The sequence below is a fragment of the Dipodomys ordii genome, unplaced genomic scaffold (assembly GCF_000151885.1).
Source record: "Dipodomys ordii isolate 6190 unplaced genomic scaffold, Dord_2.0 Scaffold94, whole genome shotgun sequence".
NCBI lineage: Eukaryota > Metazoa > Chordata > Mammalia > Rodentia > Heteromyidae > Dipodomys > Dipodomys ordii.
Genome location: NW_012267310.1, coordinates 2,457,559 through 2,480,013, shown reverse-complemented (window position 1 = coordinate 2,480,013; position 22,455 = coordinate 2,457,559). Strand labels below are relative to the sequence as shown.

At 42.2% G+C, this 22,455-nt stretch overlaps 1 protein-coding gene across 1 annotated transcript in view; it reads right to left on the bottom strand.

Annotated features, from left to right (window-relative positions):
- Positions 1-543: 543 nt before the first annotated feature.
- Positions 544-22,455, bottom strand: part of Sms (spermine synthase) — a 69,078-nt gene continuing 47,166 nt past the window's right edge. Inside the window, exons 5-11 of the mRNA XM_013026492.1 lie at positions 19,336-19,511; positions 16,957-17,111; positions 16,124-16,213; positions 10,212-10,326; positions 8,404-8,483; positions 2,971-3,086; positions 544-1,062 (exon numbers count right to left, since the gene is read on the bottom strand). Of these exons, the coding sequence (XP_012881946.1) occupies positions 1,023-1,062; positions 2,971-3,086; positions 8,404-8,483; positions 10,212-10,326; positions 16,124-16,213; positions 16,957-17,111; positions 19,336-19,511 (772 nt within the window). The 3' untranslated portion in view covers positions 544-1,022. The remainder of the gene's footprint in view (positions 1,063-2,970; positions 3,087-8,403; positions 8,484-10,211; positions 10,327-16,123; positions 16,214-16,956; positions 17,112-19,335; positions 19,512-22,455) is intronic.

Sequence of the window (22,455 nt, the reverse complement as noted above, 5' to 3'; positions counted from 1 at the left end):
GGAACACAAACATGATTTTGGCTTTCAACTTTATACTCAGGTAAAATCTCTTGTCATCTCAGACCAACTTTATAATACAGAAAAGGCTGTGCACCATCTACCACAGTTGGTAGGTGAAGTCATTACTACTGTTCAAAAGGGCCCCAAAAGTCATCTGTTTTTGTGTATGTGTGCTAGTCCTGAGCCTTGAGCTCAGGGCCTGAGAGCCGTCTCTGAGCTGTTTTGCTCAGGGCCAGCGCTCTAACAACACTTTGAGCCATAGCATCCTTCCACTTCTGGCTTTTTATTAGTAAACTGGAGACATGAGTCTAACAACAGATTTTCCTGCCTGGGCTGGTCTTAAACCATGATTCTCAGAGCTCAGCCTCTGAGTAGCTAGGATTATAGGTGTGAGCCACTGGGGCCCAGCTATCCATCCCATTTTGAAGTGACAAGGGGTGCTGTCAGGGAACTAAAAGTAGTCCATGTAGTAGCTTTGTTCAAGGCCATCAGAGGCAGGAAAAGGGACTAAGCTAAAATAAAACAAACAGAACACATGAAATATCTCTTTTGTAATTTTAATTGAAGCATTCCTACTCATTTTGAACTCTTTCTCTTATAAGCACCAAATTTAATACCTAAGTCAATTTTGTGGGAAAGAACTTCCCTCCAGAACAAAACAAAGATATTCATTCCTCCAAATGTCCAAATTGAAAATCTGCCAAAACCAAAACAAAACTAAACAACAAAAAACCCACACAGAAATAAAAAGTAACAAAAATCACATTCTAGGGGGGTCAGTGCATCTCGTAGTCTTTGCTTGCTGTCTAATTGTCCTTCAACTGACTTGCAAAAAAAAAAAAAATCAACGCCCTAGCTCATCAAAATATACATTTTTCCATTGGCTTTTTTAAATTAAAAATAATTCCTAAAAAGAGAAAACTTGAAGGAATTCACAATTCATTTGCCTGACTCGCTTAGATGTCATATACAGAATATGGAGATCAGGAAGGCTATTTGCAGCACATTAGGGAGGTTCATCTTCAAGGTTTAGCTTTCTTCCAAACAGTGTAAAATACCCACCTGGACAAGGTGTCAAGGAATGAAACAGGTCATACAAGGAGAACAGGCGGGGGTGGGGTGGGGAGCTTCATGGCTTTAGAACACTGTGGTAATGGGAATGAAGACCTTTGAGTAAGGCCACTTTGCAGCCTGGGAGACCTACCCCCTGGGACTTGTGAGGAGGCTTGAGTTGACAAAAGGCTAAAGGAACTGGTTCTACTACTGCTTCCAGGATCTAACAAAAGGTTTATACCAGAAGGAAAGGAGAGAGGAGCAAAGGAGGGAGACAGGTAAGGGACAGTGGGAGAGAGAGAAGGAAGGGAAAGGATAAAGGACATGCAGCTGTTCCTAGAGAGCTCCCTGTGGGCAGTGCAAAGTGTAGGGCAGGAGGGGAGGAGTCAACATTTCTGCAGACCGGGGAAGGGCATAGATAGGTACGCTAACAAGATACCCTTCTCTACAGTGGAGGTGACAAGGTTTGTTTGGGGGCTTTTGTTTTAGGGTGTTTTGTTTGCCTCTGACATTGCCTGAGCGATCACTACACCTAATAGGGCAAATCCAGCCTGACTGCAGGCCAGCATCCACTCCACTCTCCCTCAAACCTAGACTCTGCTGACTCCACCCTCCAGCCTGTGCACCTTTCAGAAGAAAGGATGTACAAATTCTGAACAGCACACTCCTTTCAAGTCTTTGTTTGGGGCTTTTCTTTTTCTTTTGCTGGTGCTGGGGCTTAAACTCAGGGCCTGAGCTTCTTTATGCTCAAGGCTAGCTCTCTACTCTTGAGCTACAGTGCTACTTCTGGCTTTTTCTGAGTAGTTTCCTGGAGATAAGAGTCTCATGGACTTTCCTGCCCATGCTGGCTTCAAACTGCAATGCTCAGATCTCAGCATTTGGGGGGGGGGGGTGTCAGTCGTGGGACTTGAACTCTGGGCCTGGGCGCTATTCCTCAGCTCTTCAGCTCAACGTGAGTGCTTTACCACATGAGCCACAATGCCACTTCCAGTTTTCTGGTGGTTAACTGGAGATGAGTCAAATGGATTTTTTTTCTGCCAAGGCTGGCTTTGAACCAAAATCCCCAGATCACAGCCTCCTGAGTAGCTAGGGTTACAGGCATTGAGCCACTAGTGCCCAGCTCCTTTCCAGTCGTCTTTATTCTCTGGATTTACTTTATTAGGTAGAATAATAGGGAACACTAACATTAACTGTGGTCCTGAGCCAGTATTATTTTAATCCTTAATTTCTGCTGCAAATTAGCATCAAGTTTCATGTATAGAAACAAGCGTTAAAGTCAGATTGTTTTAGTGAATCCAATGAGTGTCTCTGGAATTTTTAACCTGCCAGACAGGGGTCGGTTGTGGGGCTTGAATTCAGGGCCTGGGTGCTGTCCCTGAGCTCTTTTATACTCAAAGCTAATGCTCTACCACTTTGAGCCACAGCTCTACTTCTGCTTTTCTGGTGGTTAATTGGAGTCTCATGGACTCTCCTGTCTGGGCTGGCTTTCAACAACAATCCTCAGATCTCAGCTTCCTGAGTAGCTAGGATGACAGGCATGAGCCACTAGTACCTGGCATATATGGTGCCACTTTAATCCATTTTATGTATAGGTCCTTTAGAGGACTAATAAAATAGGCCACTGGGCCCCACCTCCCATATAACAGCCTCTGAGAACCACTGCTTTGGATCAATCCTACTTGCTTATGAAGAGCACCTAAGAAGCGAGAGCAAATCTCAACTCAGAGCCTCTGGGAAAGGGACCCAGAAATCACTAATTTTTAAACCTCCCAGTAGTAGTCCCTGCCAAGTTTGAAAACCAGGACTTTATAGACTACGCAGTTAATTCTAACCATTATTAGGATTTAAAACATGAAACCAGTATAGGAATGATTTGGGTGTGATAATCTAGCAACGCAGTTCATGGTTAAAGGATACAATTCCAAGTATGAAGGGACACAGACAATCTCCTTGGAGAACTCCACAGGACAATACAGGCGCCCGAGCTGTTCTTCATAGAGTGACAGGGCTTCAGTCAAATTGACACAGTTCCCCTAAATCAAAGAGAGAAAAGTGAATAGTGGCATTCATAAGTCCTACTCATTTGAAGATCTCTAATAAACGAGAACAATTCTAGCTAGAGATAAAATTCATCTTCAAAAACGAGATAAAGCCTCTGTACTGTCACAAATTGCATTGAATTCTATTTATAGATTCATTAGTTCATTCTCCTTCTGCCTCATTTACCAAGCGATTTCAAATTATGAAGAGTATGAAGCAATAGAAAGCAATGAGACCCATTTCTCATTAATGACACAGTTCATTGTAGCCACACCATGCAATTCAGCAAAGATTCATACACATAACCCATTCAAAGTAAGTTTTTTTTTCAATAATGGTCACCACTGTGTTGAAAATGAAGTATCAAAATGATGATGTCTTTAATTTCCAGAATGGTTTCAACTACAACCCTCCTGAGAGACCAAAATGCTAACATGGTATGATATTCACAGCTCATTCTTCCCACCAAAATCTGTGATGAAGACATGAAACAAAATTTCACTTAGGATATACATAAAAATATGTCTGAGCTATAGTCATTATTAAGAACTTTCTTTTAACTTGTTGCAACTATTCTCTTTTATGGACCGCTTCAGCCTCCTTGGCAGCCAGAGTCAGCTGAGATTCTAGGATTAGGACCAGCCCCCTTACAGTCTCTTCCAGCCTAAAACCTGGATGCAATGCTTAGAAACATGGATACCACCCTGTACCCATGAGGAAAATAATAGTGATGAGAACCAGAGAAGCTGGTCAAAACCTAATAGAGCTACTGAATGCATACATTGCATTTCTCAATCTTTAAGGTGTATACAAAAACACAAGGGATTTTCTTAAAATGTACATTTCACTCAGAAGTCTAACATAAGTTTTATGGTCATTTTAGCACACTCCCAAATAACTATTTAAAACTGTCCATTTCTTTTTTTGTGTGCCAGTCCAGGAGCTTGAACTCAGTGCCTGAGCACTGTCCCTGAGCTTCTTTTGCTCAAGGCTAGCACTCTACCACTTGAGCCACAGCTCTACTTCGGGCTTGTTAATAGTTAATTTGAGATAAGAGCCTCACAGATTTTCCTGCTTGGGCTGGCTTTGAACCAAGAAACTCAGATCTCAGCCTCCTGAGTAGCTAAAATTACAAGGGTAAGCCACTGGCACTCGGCTTTCATCTTTTTCTTTTTAACCACTGATGTTAAACACTCAGAAGACTATTGGATCTAGCGTTGATTCTATTTCTTCTTCCTAATAACTTTATTAATTTTCCTTGAACCAACCAATAGACAAAACAATATGGGTGAAAATTATTTACAAATAAAAGGCAGCCAATTATGCTAGAACTTGAGAATGGTATTTTGAAAACAATGAACTAGCCTACTATGTATGATGGACAGGACGTTACAACTATTCCAAGAGCAAGTCTTGGTTTTAAACTTAGCATGACGTCGTCCTTTAGTGCCAGCCTGTTTAATAACCCATCATCTAGGGTCCTGGAGTGGAATTTGGCCAATGTGCCCTTCCCAGCATATAATTTGGTTTCAACATCAAGTTCACCATGAGAGCATACAAACACCACATGTGTAATTTACGATTCCCAAATAGAAAACACTGCCCAGTTGTTTTTAGAACACATCACCCCTGGGGAACTTATATAGAATGAAAACGGCACCAAGGTGCACAGCTAAATGGTTTTCTGCCATCTTAAAACTGACACCCTGTTCTTTCTTTATAGAAGGTAAATGGGATGCCTGGGCTTCCTTTTAGACAATGTGGTAAGAAAATGGGAAGATTTCAATTTGCCTTTCCCAACATTGTCAAGGAGTTTTTAAAGAAAAAACAAAAAAAAGGAGCCTGGCGCCAGTAGCTCACGCCTGTAATCCTAGCTACTCAGGAGGCTGAGATCTGAGGATCACAGTTCAAAGCCAGTCCAGGCAGGAAAGTCTGTGAGATTCTTATCTCCAATAAACCAATAGAAAACCGGAAGTGGCGCTGTGGTTCAAGCAGTAGAGTGCTAGCCTTGAGCTGAAGAGTGCAGGGAGAATGCCCAAGCCCAGAGTTCAAGCCCCATGACTGACAAAAAAAAAGAAAAAGAAAAGAAAAAAGGAGAAACTCAGTAAATAGAGATCTACCCAAAAAAGAAACAGGAGGCATTTCACTTTTCTGTACTTTTTGTTGGTGGTGGTGATCGTGGGGCCTGAACTCTGGGCCTGGGCGCTGTCCCTCAGCTCTTCAGCTCAAGGCTAGCGCTCTACCACTTGAGCCACAGCACCACTTCTGGCTTTTTTCTTTTTGTTTATGTGGTGCTGAGGAATCGAACCCAGGACCTCATGCATCCAAGGCAAGCACTCTACCACTGAGCCACCTTCCAACCCCCCCACACACTTTTTTTTGGTCACTCATGGGTCCTCAACTCTAGACTTGGCCACTGTCCCTCAACTCTTCAGCTCAAAGCTAGCATTCTACTACCACTTGGGCCACAGCACCAATTTGGCTTTTTCTGTTTATGTGGTGCTGAGGAATTGAACCCAGGGACTCATGCATGCAAGGCAAGCACTCTACCACTGAGCCACCTTCTCAGACCGAATCTGGGAATCTTATCTCAAATTAACTACCAAAAAGCCATAAGTGGAGTAGTGGCTCATGTGGTAGAGTGCTAGCCTTGAGCAACGGAGCGCAGGGACTGTGCCTAAACCCCAAGTTCAAGCCCCAGTACCACCCTGCCCACTCAGGAAATAAATGTGAAAGAAACAATGCTACAGGTATGCTCTGCTTACAGAATACCCAATTGTCAAAAAACCCCAACTCCCTGGACCAAGGCTGCTTTTAGAATTAAGAAGCCTTTGAACAGGCTTCACCATAGATCTAGTATAAACCACAGGTCAGCAAACTTCCTCTGTAAGGGCCAGACAGGAAATATTTTAGGCTAGGTAGACCATACAGTTTCCCCCATTAATGTCCACTGCCCATGTGGCAGGAAAGCAGCCACAGACACTACGTAATGAATGAGCTTGGCTGCATGCCCAGCAAGCTACAAAAAAACAACAGGATGCCACATTTGGACTGTAGTTTGTAGACCCCTACTTCAGATAGAATCAAGTCTCAATTGTGCTAAAAAAAAAATCAGAGGCTGGGAATGTAGCATAGTGGTAGAGTGCTTTCATAGCATGCATGAAGCCCTGGGTTTGATTCTTCAGTACCACATACACAGAAAAAGCCAGAAGTGGAGCTGTGTCTCAAATGGTAGAATGCTAGCCTTGAGCAAAAGAAGCTCAGGCCTTGAGTTCAAGCCCCAGGACTGGGGGAAAAATCATATCTAAATATCAGAGGGAAAAGAATAGACACTTGCAGACATCTATTTACTCCTCTAAGTTCTTTCACCAAGTTCAAAGTCCAGATTGAATCTCTACCAGCCTGCAGGTTTTGTAGGCTGGAGGAAGAGGAAGAAACAGAAGGGTTAGAGCTTAAGTCAAGGTTATCTTGCAACTGCTAAATTATTTTCAGACTTATTCATCTCAAAACCCCAAAAGTCTAGGATAGCATAGCATAGAGTTTAAGGTTAAACCAAGTAGTTCATGCCTGTAATCATAGTGATTCAGAAAGGTGAGATCTGAGGATCTCAGTTCAAAGCTAGCATGGGCAGGAAATTCTATGAGATTCTTACTTCTGATTAAACACTAAAGAGCCAGAAGTGGATGTATGGCTCAAATGGAAGAATGCTAGCCTTGAGCACCAAAGCTCAGAAACAGCATCCAACCTTGGTTTCAAGCCCCAGGACCAGCACACACACACACAAAAAGAAGAGGTTCAAATACGGGACTGTAACTGCAGTGTGCTAACTTACAGGTAAGTTATGTACAAAAAAGCTAAAACTACAAGTAAGGAATTACTAATGCTTTCGTCACAAATGTAAATGACTGAGGAGATTAAATGTTTTCACCTTACACATTACACAAAATACACACATGCATTTGAACATCACATCAATTTGTGCAGTTTTATACATCATCCAAAAGTAACTTTTAAGAACTTTATATTAAAAAGTAGCATTTTTTGCTTAGCAAAGAAATATTTTACGAAGTTATTTATATCATATATAGTTTCTTAGGGAATGAGGATTATAGAAGCACTGTAGAGTATGAAATATTGCTTATGATTTAATAAACCTTTTATGCCAGCCCAAGAAAGAAATTTGGGGTACTGGGTATAATATCTATGTACTCACTCAGAATGCAGAGAAAAAATGCAATACTTCCTAAGCGCTATAATTTATGTACTGAGTAAATAGACTCAGTTATCAACTAGTTGCCTTTGCTGTCATTTTCAGAATTTTATTAATGTTAGGATTTGTATATATTTTGTATAGATATCAAAAAAAAGCCAGGCACTGGTGGTTCACGCCTAAAAGCCTAACTAATTAAGAGAGTTAGATCCGAGGTTTACGGTTCAAAGCCAGCCCCAGCAGTAAAGTCCATAAGACTCTTATCTCCAATTTACCACCAAAAAGCTGGCGTGGAACTGTGGCTCAAGTGGTAGAGGACTATTCTTGAGCTTAAAAAGCTCAGGGACAGCAGGGTGCCAGTGGCTCATACCTGTAATCCTAGCTACTCAGGAGGCTGAGATCTGAGGATCGTGTTTCAAAGCGAACTTGGACAAGTAAGTTCATGAGACTCGTATCTCCAATTAATCACTCAAAAACTGGAAGGGGCACTGTGGCCCAAGTGGTAGAGTACTAGCTGTGAGCAAAAGAAGCTTATGGACAGTACCCAGGCTCAGCATTCAAGCCCCAGGACCAGCCAAAAATAAATAAATAAAGCTCAGGAACAACACCCAGGCCTTGATTTCAAGGCCCAGGAACAACATACACACACGTCCAAAAAAACCTCAAAAAACAAAACCCCAAAACCAACCAAACAAAACACCTTCACATTTTCAATGGGGCTGGGAAGAGGGCGGGGGGAGAGCTACAATTTACTTCCATCTGGTGGCAGAAAGTATTACTACAGGGTAAAGCTGTTTATCGTGTGTATCACTAAATGAGGTTTGCAATGAAGACTGCTCTGAGATGAGGAAAAAAGAAAAAACATGGTCTTTGTTGCCATCTTGTGGCCAAATTTCAAACTACAGCCAAAGACCAGACTACAAATCAGATTATTGAGGGTCTTGCTGCAAACTCAAGACAGGCCAACTAATGAGAAAGTTACTAGTTGAAATAATATATTCTAATGAAGTTGTTCTGTCCTTAACATACATAAATTTTAATTTTGAGTTTGAACTTCAAATTATTTATTCTTCTTGGGGGGAGGGACTTGAGTAGCCTACCTGTGTAAAGTACTTCCCATCTTGTTTCAGTACTCGCATCGAGAGGTCAAGAATCAGTCTGAGAAACTCCCATGTGGAATCTGAGTATTAAAAAATTAAGTTTTATATATAAGTTTGTATGCATCAAAAATACTTATCAGCAAATATTCACTCCAGTACTCAAATGTCTCTTTCTCCCCCCCCCCGCGCGTGCGCGCACGCACGCACACACACACACACACACACACGCACGCGCACACACACACACACACACACACACACACACACACATACAAGATCTATGATAGATCTTGAGACTCAATACTGGAGTGTGTTCATGAACAATACTAGTGTCCTCCACACACAAACACCTAGGTCAAAATACAACAGCAACCAATCAGCCCTGCTCTCACACCAGTATAACAACTCACACTGGGGTCTGGGGATGTAAATCTCAGTGCTGTAGCATGCTTGCCCTGCTTTGTACCCCAGTACCTGCCCCAGAGAAATATTCAAGCCAAAGGCAGTACTTGCAACCAGAAAGAAAACTGCTCGAGAGGGAAGGAATAGACCTAGAGAGAAACCACAATGCTCATCAGATTGGGGCCCATTTTGTAAACTCAGCAAGAAGTTATGTTTATAGAAGAAACATTAACAGAGAAACCATGAACCAGCAGGTGTGGGGCATGTGGTTTAAGAAGGGGAATAATCTATGTTGTTGGTTAGAAACATCCCCAGCATGTCTTGCTACAGGTAAAAAATAAAAAATAAAAAAATTATCAATTAGTTTTAATGATGTGATTATGAGCCCTTTTGAATGACAGTTTCAAATAAGTGAGCTAATCTACTCATTAAATGGCACAATAGGATATAAAGCCAAAGCCAGCCATTTTTCTACCATGGGCCTCAGTGTAACATCTTTTTTAAAAATGAAAGAACTGTCTACTTCTGGTGGTTCACGCCTGTAATCCTAGCTAATGAGGAGGCTGAGATCTGAAAATCATGGTTTCAAGACAGTCCAGAGAAGTCTGTGAGACTCATCTCCAATTCACCACCAAAAATAAGCACAAAGTGGAGCTGTGGCTCAGGAGGTAAAAGCAATAGTCTCGAGCAAAAAAAGTTCAGGAGCAGCATTTTGGCCCCAAGTTTGAGCCCCAGGACCCACAGCAAGAGAAAGAAAGAAAGAAAGAAAGGAAGAAAGAAAGAAAGGAAGAAAGAAAGAAAGAAAGAAAGAAAGAAAGAAAGAAAGAAAGAAGGGAGGGAGGGAGGGAGGGAGGGAGGGAGGAAGAAGGAAGGAAGGAAGGAAGGAATGGAGGAAGGGAAAAGGAAGGAAGGAAAGAAAGAAAGAAAGAAAGAAAGAAAGAAAGAAAGAAAGAAAGAAGGGAGGGAGGGAGGGAGGGAGGGAGGGAGGAAGAAGGAAGGAAGGAAGGAAGGAATGGAGGAAGGGAAAAGGAAGGAAGGAAGGAAGGAAGGAAGGAAGGGAAAGAAAGAAAGACAGAACTAGTGTGGGGGAGGGAGGGAGGTGTGGGTGTGCATGCATGTGTGCACACACGTACACACACACACACACACGCACACACATACAGGAAAAAAAGGGAAAAATGGGTCATTCGAGATCTTAATTAACACAGATGCACTAACAAAACATTTTCATGAGCAAGTACCTAGACTAAAAATATGATACAGAATTGGTAGAGTGTGAGAGGAGGGGGCAACATTGTCCAAAGAGAAATATATACTTTACCTCACTTATGTAACTGTAACCCCTCTGTACATCACCTCTATGATAAGAATAAAAAAACTCTGAAAAAATATGACACAGAATCTACCTTCTTCTGGAGATGTGGAGATCGGAACCGCTGTCAAGTCATTAATCACATAATCAAACTCTCTCCCTTCTTTGGCGTACCTCTTCAGTACTGGAATACAGTCCTCTATTAGAACCTGTCACCCAGAGAACATGAGCCAACACATTATGCGCATGAGCCAACACATATGGATGTAGTTATTAACAACAGTTACCTTAGAAAGGGACAATGCCAGCTGGGGCCAAGCTCCACAGCATCTGCCACACTATCAACTAATAGAAAAAAGCAGCACTTGGCATTAAGCTTCACAGTCACGCACACCTCATCTAAACAACAACCCTACCGGTATTGTTATTGCCCCCATTTTACCCACAGAGAAACACAATCACTTAAGACGAATTCCACAGCTTGCCCAAAGGCACTCAATAAGAAGTGTACCAAGAACTATCTGAAAGCAAGGTTCAAAAGCTAACTCTGCTTCAGACTGCCTCTTCTAACACTGACTATATTTTCTGTTCCTTTTTGTTGTGCCAGTCCTAGGGCTTGAACTCAGGTCCAGGGCAGTCTTTGAGCTTTTGGAAGTGAGAATTTGCCAGATTTTCTTCTCAGGCTGGCTTTGAACCACAATCTCAGGTCCCAGCCTCCTGATTACTAGTGTAAGCCCAGATTCTGCTCTGTTTTTATACTAAACACTACAGGTCTTCATTGTCTTTTGGTTTTTGTATCTATTACTATTAAACGATAGTGTTTCATATGCTCTGAATACTGCTGATAAAAAAATTAGTCATAAATACCAGCTTCTACTATAGAGGAGTGATCCAACAGTGGAGAATAGCCATTAAGGGCTCCAATTCTCAAATAAACCTACACAGTAATAAGATAACCCTTATCCAGGGACACTACCCATGGTCTTAGTTCCCAATTACCCAACCATAGATATGTGTGTGTGAGTGTGTGTGTGTGTGAGTGTGTGTGTGTGTGTGTGTGTGTGTGTGTGTGTAACAGGAAATAATCTGAGTTGTAATTTTTTTTTTTTTGGGTCCGGTCGTGGTGCCTGAACTCTGGGCCTGGGCGCTGTCCCTCAGTCTTCAGCTCAAGGCTAGCACTCTACTACTTGAGCCACAGCGCCACTTCCGGCTTTTTTTCCCTTATGTGGTGCTGAGGAATCAAACCCAGGGCCTCGAGCATGCAAGGCCAGTGCTCTACCACTGAGACAACTTCCCAGCCCCCCGAGTTGTAAATTATGTGCACTTAATTCTGAGCAGTATGACACACCTCCACACAGCATCACCCAGGACATGAGTAAATTCCATTGTCTGGAGTATCCACGCTATGTATACAACTAGTCTATTCGCTTCTGTCTTAGTTGTCAGATTATCCTGCTAACACAGTGCTTGGGTTCACTTAAGCACTGTTTTACTTAATAAGGGCTCTAAAGCACAGGAGTGGTGATGCTGGGGGTGTAGCTTGGTAGTTGAATATGTGCATAGCATGAGCAATGCTTCGGTTCAAACCTAACTGTACACATATGCACAAGCATTTGCACATAGAGTAAAGACACCAGGAATTTTACTTCAGTAATTCATACTATTAGTAGTTATTATTATAAATCTCTTACTTGCTTTACTTGTAAATTCAACCTTATAGGAAACACATGCAGAGAACAAAACACGGTGAGGAAAACTAGTGTACAGGAAATAGCTGGGAGTTTTCCATATTTTTGAAGTATGGAAGCTATGTTTTGTAGACCATCTGGCTCCAGGCAAAACTCTGAATGAGGCTGGAGGGTTTTTTCCCCCAGCTTTTATTTTTTTAGTTAAAAAAAAATTCACAGTGGGTGCTGGTGGCTCACACCTGTAATCCTAGCTACTCAGGAGGCTGAAATCTGAGGATTGTGGTTTGAAGCCAGTCCAAGCAGAAAAGTCTGTAAGACTCTTATCTCCAATTAATCACCAGAAAACAGGAAATGGAACTGTGGCTCAATGTGGTGGAGTAGTAGCAGTAGAAAAAGAGCTCAGGGACAGCACCCAGACCCAAAGTTCAAGGCCCACAACCACCACCAACAAGAACAACAAAGTCACATATTAAAACTTAGCAATCAAAGTCTGATAAACAGTTCCTTGTAACTTGTCCTGTTACTGAATTATTATTTAATAACCTGTTTCACTTAATGTTTAATTAGGTAGAGAGAAAAGTACTAACACCCCAACTACTATAACCCACATGTGAATCTCATCTTGGGGCCAGGGTGTGTGTCAGGGTTAAAGCACCTGCCAGCTGGGTGCCGGTGGCTCTTGCCTGTCATCCTAGCTACTCAGGAGGCTGAGATCTGAGGATCACGGTTCAAAGCCAGTCGCCGGGCAGGAAAATCTGTGAGACTCTTATCTCCTATAAACCACTCAGAAAAGCGGAAATGGCGCTACGGTAAAGGGCTAGCCTTGAGCTGAAGAGCTCAGGGACAGCACCCAGCCCAGAGTTCAAGCCCTATGGCAAAAAAAAAAAAGCAACTCAGGGACAGAGCCCTGAGTTTATACCCCAGGAAAACAAAACAAACAAACAACAAAAAATTCTATTCTTATGGCCAAGCTTTGTCTTCTATAAGCACAGTCCTGGCACTGATAATTCTGCTTATGTGTTAAATGCACAAACTTTGGGTTAGGGAGTTAAAAAAAAAACCATGTGTGGCTGGGTACTGGTTGCTCATGCCTGTCATCCTAGCTACTCATGAGGCTGAGATCCAAGGATTGCAGTTTGAAGCCAGCCCAGTCTGGAAAGTACCTGAGACTCTAATCTCTAATAAACTACTCAGAATAGGAAGGAAGTAGCACTGTGGCTCAAGTGGCAGAGTGCTAGCCTTGAGCACAAAGAGGTTCAGGGAAGCACCCAGGCCCTGAGTTCGAGCCCCAGGACTGGGGGAAAAAAAAGACACATGTGTTCTAGTTTTCAGAATTTTTAATTCTTATTGTTTTTATTGAGGGGGAAGGGAGTTCTGGAGCTTCAACTCAGGGCTTCATCTCTCCCTTAGCTTTTCCACTCAAGGCTGGGGCTTTACCACTTGAGCCATACTTCCACACCTGGCTTTTTGCTGGTTAACTAAAGGTAAGGTCCCCTGGAATCGCCTGCTGGAGGTAGCCTTGAATTGCAGTCTTCAGATCTCAGCAATCTGAGTAGCTAATGGCACCTGGCTGGTTTTCAATTTTAATAGCAGTCCATGCCTCAACCAGCAATGCATGCCAAGTAGCTGGTTCCTCACGTTGTCCCTAGTATACTTCAGACAAGTTCAGGTTCCCATAACTTGATTCTTATCTGTCTGCTATCTGTGTCTCATTTCCTATTTGTTTACTGGACCTTACAGTAACTTGACCAACAGGACAAGGCTCAAGACTACCTCCAAAGTTTTCCTGGCTAGTCTCAGATATTTCTTTTTTTAAAAATAAATGAACAGCTAGGCTTAGAATGAGACTGGTTTTAAAGTTCATTTGTAATTCAAGTCAATCTCCTAATATTTTTGTTAAGTTTATGCCTACATATTTAAGTTGACTTTTGACATGGAATGGGATTTCCTGTTCCCTCATTTCCTTTTATTCAGTGTTTAGCAAATTGTTTTTAGGCTTCACCAAATTTTCATGAATCCAACTAAAAGTTTAGACAAGTTTCTTACATTTTGTGAACATAGATATCACATGCAATTATTTTAATATGTATGTTATTTTCATCTTCCAACCTTATACTTTCTATATATATATATATATCAGCTTAAAAACAATGTGGAGGTCAGGTACCTGTGGTTCACGCTATAATCCTAGCTACTCAAAAGGCTGAAATCTGAGGATGGCAGTTCAAAGCCAGCCCAGGCAGGAAAGGCCATGAGACTCTGATCTCCAATAAACTATTAAGAAAAAGCTAGAAGTGGCATTTGTGGCTTAAAGTGGTAGAGCACTAGCCTTGAGCAAAAGATGTTCAGGGAAAGCACTCGGGCCCTGAGTTCACGCCCCAGGGCCAGAAGGGGTTTAGGGGGGCAGGAACCAATGTTGAGCACAGGTAATAAGCATCCATCATTTGGATCCTAATTTCTATGGTAATGGCTTTTGTCATTTATTTTGTACTATGTCATTAGCTATAACCTTAGAGGCAAGTTTCTAATAATATCTTCTATTATGTTTTAATGTATTTCCCTCTATTACAAATTTATTTTACCTAACAAATTCATATTAAGCTATGGAGCAGGACGCCAGAGGCTCAGTCCTGTAATCCTAGTTCAATTCAGGATGCTGAGATCTGAGGATTAAGGTTCAAAGCCAGACCAAGCAGGAAAGTGTGAGACTTTTTCTCAACAACCACTGAAAAGCCTGAAGTGGAGCTACAGCTCAAGTGGCACAGTGGTAGCCTTGAGCAAAAAAAGGTCAGGAACACTGACCAGGCCCCAAGTGTAAGCTGCAGAGAGGTGCACACTCATGCGTGTATGTGTGTTTGTGTGTATGTGCGTGCACACTCACAAAGTGATAATCTCAAACTGCTTCCTTGCTCTTTTTTACCCTCCCCTCCCTCTCTCTCTCCCTCCCTCCCTTCTTCCTTCCTTTCTCTTTCTTTCCTGGGAGGCTGGCATCATATCCCAGTCCTCAGATCTCAGCTTCCTAAGTAGCCAGGATTACAGGCATAGACCACCAGTGACCAGCAATGAAACTTTTTTTGGGGGGGGGAGGGGGGTCCGGTCGTGGGGCCTGAACTCTGGGCCTGGGCACTGTCCCTCAGCTCTTTAGCTCAAGGCTAGTGCTCTACCACTTGAGCCACAGCGCCGCTTCCAGTTTTTTCCTTTTTGCTTATGTGGTGCTGAGGAATCGAACCCAGGACCTCATGCATGCAAGGCAAGCGCTCTACCACTGAGCCACCTTCCCAGCCCCCAATGAAACATTTTTTTTTGTTTTATTTTGTTTTTGTGTTTTGGGTCCGGTCGTGGGCCTGAACTCTGGGCCTGGGTACTGCCCTTCAGCTCTTCAGCTCAAGGCTAGCACTCTACCACTTGAGCCACAGCACCACTTCCGGCTTTAAAAAAAAAAAAAAAGAGGTTTTTTGTTTTTCTTTTTTTTTTTGTGAATCATTTTTTAAGCAAATGTTAATAATAACTGGTTGTAAAAGATACAAAAAAGTCATTTTTTTTTTAGGTTCAAAGAGTTGAACTCAGGGCCTGGGCACGTCCCTTTTTTGCTCAAAGCCGATGATCTAGCACCTCAGCCACAGCTTCATTTGTAGCTTTTGTGCTGGGTAACTGGAGATTATGACTCTCATGGATTTTTCTGCCTGGGCTGACTTTGAACCTCAATGCTCAAATCTCAGTCTCAGTACCTGTACATGTACACGTACACACACACACACACACACACACACACACACACACACACACACACACACGGCAGACTGTATACCTACCACATGCAAACCTGAGTTTGACATGAACACCAAAAATTAGTTAATTGTATTGACATAGATAATCTAGAATTTCTGATTTTTTAGCATCTACATTTATCTATCCTAAATATAAAAGTAAGTTAAAGCTGGGCGTCAGTGGCTCACACCTGTAATCCTAGCTACTCAGGAGGCTGAGATCTGAGGATTGCAGTTAAAAGCCAGCCCCGGCAAGAAAGTCCGTGAAACTCTTATCTCCAATAAACCACCAGAAAGCCGGAAGTGACACTGTAGCTCAAATGGTAGAGTGCTAGCCTTGAACTGATGAGCTGAGGGACAGTGCTCAGGCCCAGAGTTCAAGCCCCACAACCGACAAAAACAAAAAGTAAGTTAAATGTTAAATACAAATGTGATTTAATTCACATAGACAATCGACCTACTTAACCAAGTACACTAATACTAAGACGACATATTCTAATCAATAACGTAATTATCAGTACTCAATGACATTACCATGAAAACATAATTACCTGATAGCAGTCTCCTTTAAGATTGTCTAGGACGTCGCCACATGTTTTTCGCATAAATTTCTTACATCCATCAATCACCATTTGGTCAATGTTCAAAAAAGGTTAAGGAGAATTTCAGTATATCTAAGAATTCTGAAGAGTAATACTTAAGAAAAAGTTAAGACAAGCATAAATGTTTTATGAAACTAAATTGATTGTTTCAAAAATTACTGTGATAGTAATTTTATTTTCACTCTAGGGATACTCAAAGGGAACTAAATTTTTGTTTCTTCCCATAAAATGGTTTACAGAAGCCATTTTGACAAATGCTATATAATCATAGAGTACCAAAGTTACTTGCTCTTTAATACTCAGCTACATTATCTCTATCTCTGCTTCTCTGTGAAACGGTACTGGTCCTAAAGTGAAACGTTTGTTCAAGGCAGTCCATATAATGAATGGATCTGCCTGTAGTAATACATAAATCTTTTGTGTTTGTGTGTATATCTGTGTGTGTGTCTATATGTGTATGTGTGTGTCCCAACCTTAGGGCTTGAACTCAGGGCCTGGGTGCTATCCCTGAGTTTTTTTGCTCGAGGATAGCAACCTATCACTTGAGCCACAACTCCACTTCCAGCTTTTTGGTGGTAAATTGGTGATAAAGAGTTTCACAGACTTTCCTGCCAGGGCTGGCTTAGAACCATGATCCTCAGATCTCAGCCTCCTGAGTAGCTAGGATGACAGGCATGAGCCACTAGCATCAGGCTTGCTGACTGTAATCTCAAGATTAAAAAGGAAAAAAAAAAAGGAAGCAAAAGTCCATGGAACGTGTTCCGTTAAACAACAAAGGATATCTCTACCATAGTGACCATCTTTGGTTTCAGTTTGACTATCTCACATAATATGCCTCCATCTCCACCTCCCAGAATCAGGACATCCTTGCCAGTGTAATCTTCTTTGCCACTTCCCATGATGGCCTGGGTATATGCAAAATCACTCTCTGCCAAATCTAGGGAAGAGAAAGAGATCCAAATGTTGACTCCACTCAGACATACACCACCACCCTGACATTACCACTCTAGAAGGTATTGGAATCTAATCGAAAATATAAAATTGTTTCATCTTTAAAAACTTTTACCAGGTGCCAGTGGCCCATGCCTATAACCCCAGGTTCTCAGGAGGCTGAGATCTCAGTATAAAAATCTGAAGCCAGCCTAGGCAGAGAAATCCAATCATAAATTAACCAGCAAAAAGCCAGAAGTAGAGGTGTTATTCAAATGCCTGCCTTGAGCAAAAAAGCAAAAAAGTAAGAGGGCTAGGTCCTGAGTTCAAGCCTCATTGCTACCTCCCTTTCATTATTGGCTTTCCCCAATATCTCCATAATGTGCAAGGTTATTTTGACTTTTACACTAAGGAATCTTCATCAATATTATTCATCTGATGTCTAGTAAAAAAGGACATCAGTCAATGGGAAGAAAATCCAGTCTGAACAATGTGCTGAAATGCTGAATAATCACAGATGAAATAATATGGCATCCGGAAGCAACTTCAAAATGACATCGATGGAACTGAAGGCACTCAAGTGTAGAGCACCAGCCTTGAGAAAAAAACATTGATAGTGACAAGGTGACTTGGGGCTTAGCTGAAATAAGACTTACCACAAGTAGATTGTTGATAGCTATTGGTGAATATATATAGATTCATCACACTCATTTGTTTATTATGGTGTTAAGTTTTTCTGTAACAAAGTGTTTTTAAAATGTAATTTCACTTTCTTTTTCAATAAGACCTAGCGAGGGAGGAAGTGACACTGTCCAAAAAGAAATGTATTCTTGGGCTGGGAATATGGCTTAGTGGTAGAGTGCTTGCCTAGCATTCATGAAGCCCAGGGTTCAATTGCTTAGTATCACATAAACAGCAAAAGGCCGGAAGTATTGCTGTGGCTCAAGTGGTAGAGTGCTATCCTTAAGCAAAAGCTCAGGGACAGTGATCAGGTCCTGAGTTCAAGCCCCAGGACTGACAAAAAAAATGTACTCTTTACCTGAGTTATGCAACTATAACCCCTCTGAACATCACCTTTACAATAATATTTTTTTTTTGGTTGGTCGTGGGGCTTGAACTCTGGGCTTGGGCGCTGTCCCTCAGCTCTTCAGCTCAAGGCTAGCGCTCTACCACTTGAGCCACAGCACCACTTCCAGCTTTTTTCTTTTTGCTTATGTGGTGCTGAGGAATCGAACCCAGGGCCTCAGGCATGTAAGGCAAGTGCTCTACCACTGAGCCACCTTCCCAGCCCCTACAATAATAATTTTTTTTAAATTTTTAAAGAAATAAAATCCAGCCACTCATCACAAGAAAAAGGAAGTTCACATAAAAATTCAATCTATGGGGGCTGGGAAGGTGGCTCAGTGGTAGAGTGCTTGTCTTGCATGCATGAGGCCCTGAGTTTGATTCTTCAGCACCACATAAGCAGAAAAACCCGAAAGTGGCGCTGTGGCTCAAGTGGTCGAGCGCTAGCCTTGAGCTGAAGAGCTGAGGGACAGTGCCCAGGCCCAGAGTTCAGGCCCACGATTGATGAAAAAGAAAAAAAAATTGAGTCTATAGGTTAATATGAATGTGAAATTTGGGGTTTGTCTGTTTGTGTAGGTATTAGGGCTTGAATGCTGGGCCTTAAGCTCTTGCGCAGCCATTTCTACTGACTCCACCACCTGAGCTGTACTGCCACTCCCAGCTTTTGGTTGATTAATTAGAGGTAAGAGTCTGAAGGATTTATCTTTCTGGGTTTGTTTTGAACCTCAATCCTCAGATGTCAGCCACCTGAATAGCAAGTAGCAGACATGAGCCACAGCCTCCTGGTGAGTATGAATGATTAGAGACAGCAGTAAGAACCAAACTTGGAAGTCAGGCGCCAGTGGCTCACGCCTATAATCCTAGCTACTCAGGAGGCTGAGATCTGATTATCACAATTCAAAGCCAGACTGGGCAGGAAAATATGTGTGACTCTCATCTCCAATTAACCACCAGAAAACCAGAAGTGGAGCTGTGGCTCAAATGGTTCAGCACCCTCCTTGAGCTGAAGAGCTTAGGGACAGCACCCAGGCCAAGAGTTCAAGCCCCACGACTGAAAAAATAAAAGAACCAAATTTGAAATCCACAGTGCTAACGTCCCCCACTCCCATCCCCACCCCCAAAAAACACCATTATCCTGGCACCTTGCCACAAGGTATGATACTTACTAACATCTCCACTAAGAATGAGAATATTTCCAAACTGCTTTGAGTGCAGAATTTTAATGTTCTGATAAGGTGAATCTTCATCGTACACCACTTCATCTATGTCATACTCAACAAGGCGCCCATCAGCAGTGGGCCAGTATCTGTCGATGGCACCTCCTCGAACTATAGGTGGCAATCTGGAAAAAGAAGAAACAAGAACGAACATTGCAAAAGGACTGTCTCAGTAGGGGATCTAGACTAGAGAATGTGCGAAAGAAAAATTCTATTAAGTGAAGTAAGCCAGGCCTAAAGAAACATAGGTCCCATGATTTCCCTTATTTGCAATAACTAGTATATGTCTGAGACAAGCAGAAATGGTCAGATAAGTTGATGTTAAGCAAAATGAATCCCAAGTTAAGGACTCAAATGTTTTTTTCTTTCTTGCTATTGTGTCTAACATATTCATAAGATATTTCTTTGTTGCTTTGTATGTTCCTCCCCCATGGTATAACCCCTGTTTTCACTGTATTTGATGTTGGTATAATTTGTGGAGGGGAAGGGAAAAAACAAATTGTTTTAATAGGGATACAGGTGGACCCATTGCAACAATGAGATGTACAAGTCGTGATGTCGAAAATGAACTTTCCAATTTTGGTGGGGCGGGGCGGGGGGGATATGGACAGGAATGGGAAGGGGAAACAAAGGAGGAGGCTACAATACTTAATAAGAAATGTACTCATTATCTTGCCCATGTAATTGTAACCCCTCTGTACAGTATTTTCACAATAAAAAAGAAAGAAAAAAAAAAGCTACACTCGGCAAACAGACTCCCTAAGGGTCCAAAGCTTGAGCACTTATTTTTATATAATCACAGTTACCAAACAAATTAAACAGACAGGGAGATAATTGTTTAAAACCTTCTTGATAGGGCTGGGAAGTTGGCTCAGTGGTAGAGTTCTTGCCTTGCATGCCTGAGGCCCTGGGTTCGATTCCTCAGCACCACATAAGCAGAAAGAAAAAAAAGCTGGAAGTGGCGCTGTGGCTCAAGTGGTAGAGTGCTAGCCTTGAGCTGAAGAGCTGAGGGACAGCACCCAGGCCCAGAGTTCAGGCCCCACGACCGGACCCAAAAAAAAAAAAAAAAAAGCCTTCTTGATATGTTTTCAAGTTTAAGTTGAAGGAACAAGTGGCCACTGCAGACATCAGACATCAGCCTTAAGGACTTCAGCATGCCCATGTAATTGTAACCCCTCTGTATGGTATTTTCACAATAACAAAAAGGACTTCAGCAAATACCTGTCACTGAAGACTTAGGTAATCACCTGACCAGTACCACAGTCTCACCAGTTCATGTGGACAATACCATTATCTAGTACAAGAGCCATCATCTTCAAGTGTCCCCACTGCCCAATATGTCCTTTATTACTGTTCTGCTTTAGAATAAAGGAGCATATACTGCCATCTGCTATTTTTTAAACCCTCATTTCACTTGAGTATTTTTTTAGTGTGCTTCTCTAAAAGTTCAGATCAGATATTCTGCAAAATAGTCCCTCCTCTGGGTTGACCTGAATACTTTCTGATGGGAATCAGGTTGGTATACACTATACAGACATACAGCAGGAATGTGGAAGTGCATTTCTGCTCTTACTATTATTTGTGCTATTATTATTTGTACTATCATTATTGTGATGGCAAGTGTGTGACCATTTGCATGACAGTGGTATTTGCCAAATGTCCCCATTTGCAAAGATATCTTTCAACCCTTTGAAATCAATGAAAAATCTGGTATGTGGTCCTCTCAAACTGGGTAATTTAACAACAAATCTTTACTAGTTTCTTTGGCCTCTGGAATGTTTTTGTTATACCAAGTATTACTGGAGTGTATATTCAATGATGACTTTTTTTTCCTTTTATGCTTGTGTAAATACAGTGGGTTTTGATAGAGTGAATATACTAGAAATTACCAGCAGAGGACACTACATGACAACAGCAAAGAGACTGAGGAGTTTGGAAAAATGTAACTCAAACCCGAAGAAAATGAAAAGGCACTACACCTAACAAAAGAACATAGGAGCCAGGCACAGGCGGTTCATACCTATTATCCTAGCTACTCAGGAGACTGAAATTTGAGGACTGCAGTTCAAGCCAGCCTGGGCAAGAAAGTCACAACACGGTTACCTCCAATTTAGCCACCAAAAAGCCTGAAGTGGAACTGTGACTCGATGGCAGAAGAAGCTTGAGCAAAAGAAGCTTAGAGACAGTATTCAGGCTGAGTACAAGTCTCAGAACCAGCACACAAAAAAAGGTGACACCACAATCAGAACTGCCTTGAGAGAACAGGTAAACAGGACCTTAGAAGAAGCTTCTTCTACCTCAGGCAGATGGTGGCAAATGGGGCCAGGTAAGAGAATAAGCCTGCCACCTGGCAATGGATATGAGAAATACAAAGTCATGGGCTGGGAAGGTGGCTCAGTGGTAGAGCGCTTGCCTTGCATGCATGAGGTCCTGGGTTCAATTCCTCAGCACCACATAAACAGAAAAGGCCAGAAGTGGTGCTGTGGCTCAAGTGGTGGAGCTTGAGCCTTGAGCTGAAGAGCTGAGGGACAGCCCCCAGGCCCAGAGTTCAGGCCCCACAACGGAAGGAGGGAGGAAGGGAGGTGAAGAACCATGAATTCAGGGGAGGAAATCTACCTGTGTTTGATAGCCAGTCTGCTATACAGCATATTGAGCTAGACATAAACCCATAGAATAAACATAGTCATGCTGGTAGCTTTAGTGTGGTCTTGTTTGGGATCATTTGGGTAAATACCCAAAAGTGGGATTGCTGGGTCATAGGGGAGCTCTATGTGAAATTTTTTGAGGAACCTCCATACTGCTTTCCAAAGTGATTGAACAATTTTATATTCCAACCAACAATGAAGCAAGGTTCCCTTCTGTCCACATCCCCTCCAGCATCTTATTTACCATAGCTAAGATATGGAACCAACCCAGATGCCCCTCAGTAGATGGATCAAGAAAATGTGGTATATATACACAATGGAATTCTATGCCTCCATCAGAAAGAATGACATTGCTGTAAGGTCCGCTCCTGGATGGCGAGCAGACTCCACCCTCCTCCCAGCAAAGTCTCCACCCAGTACCTGC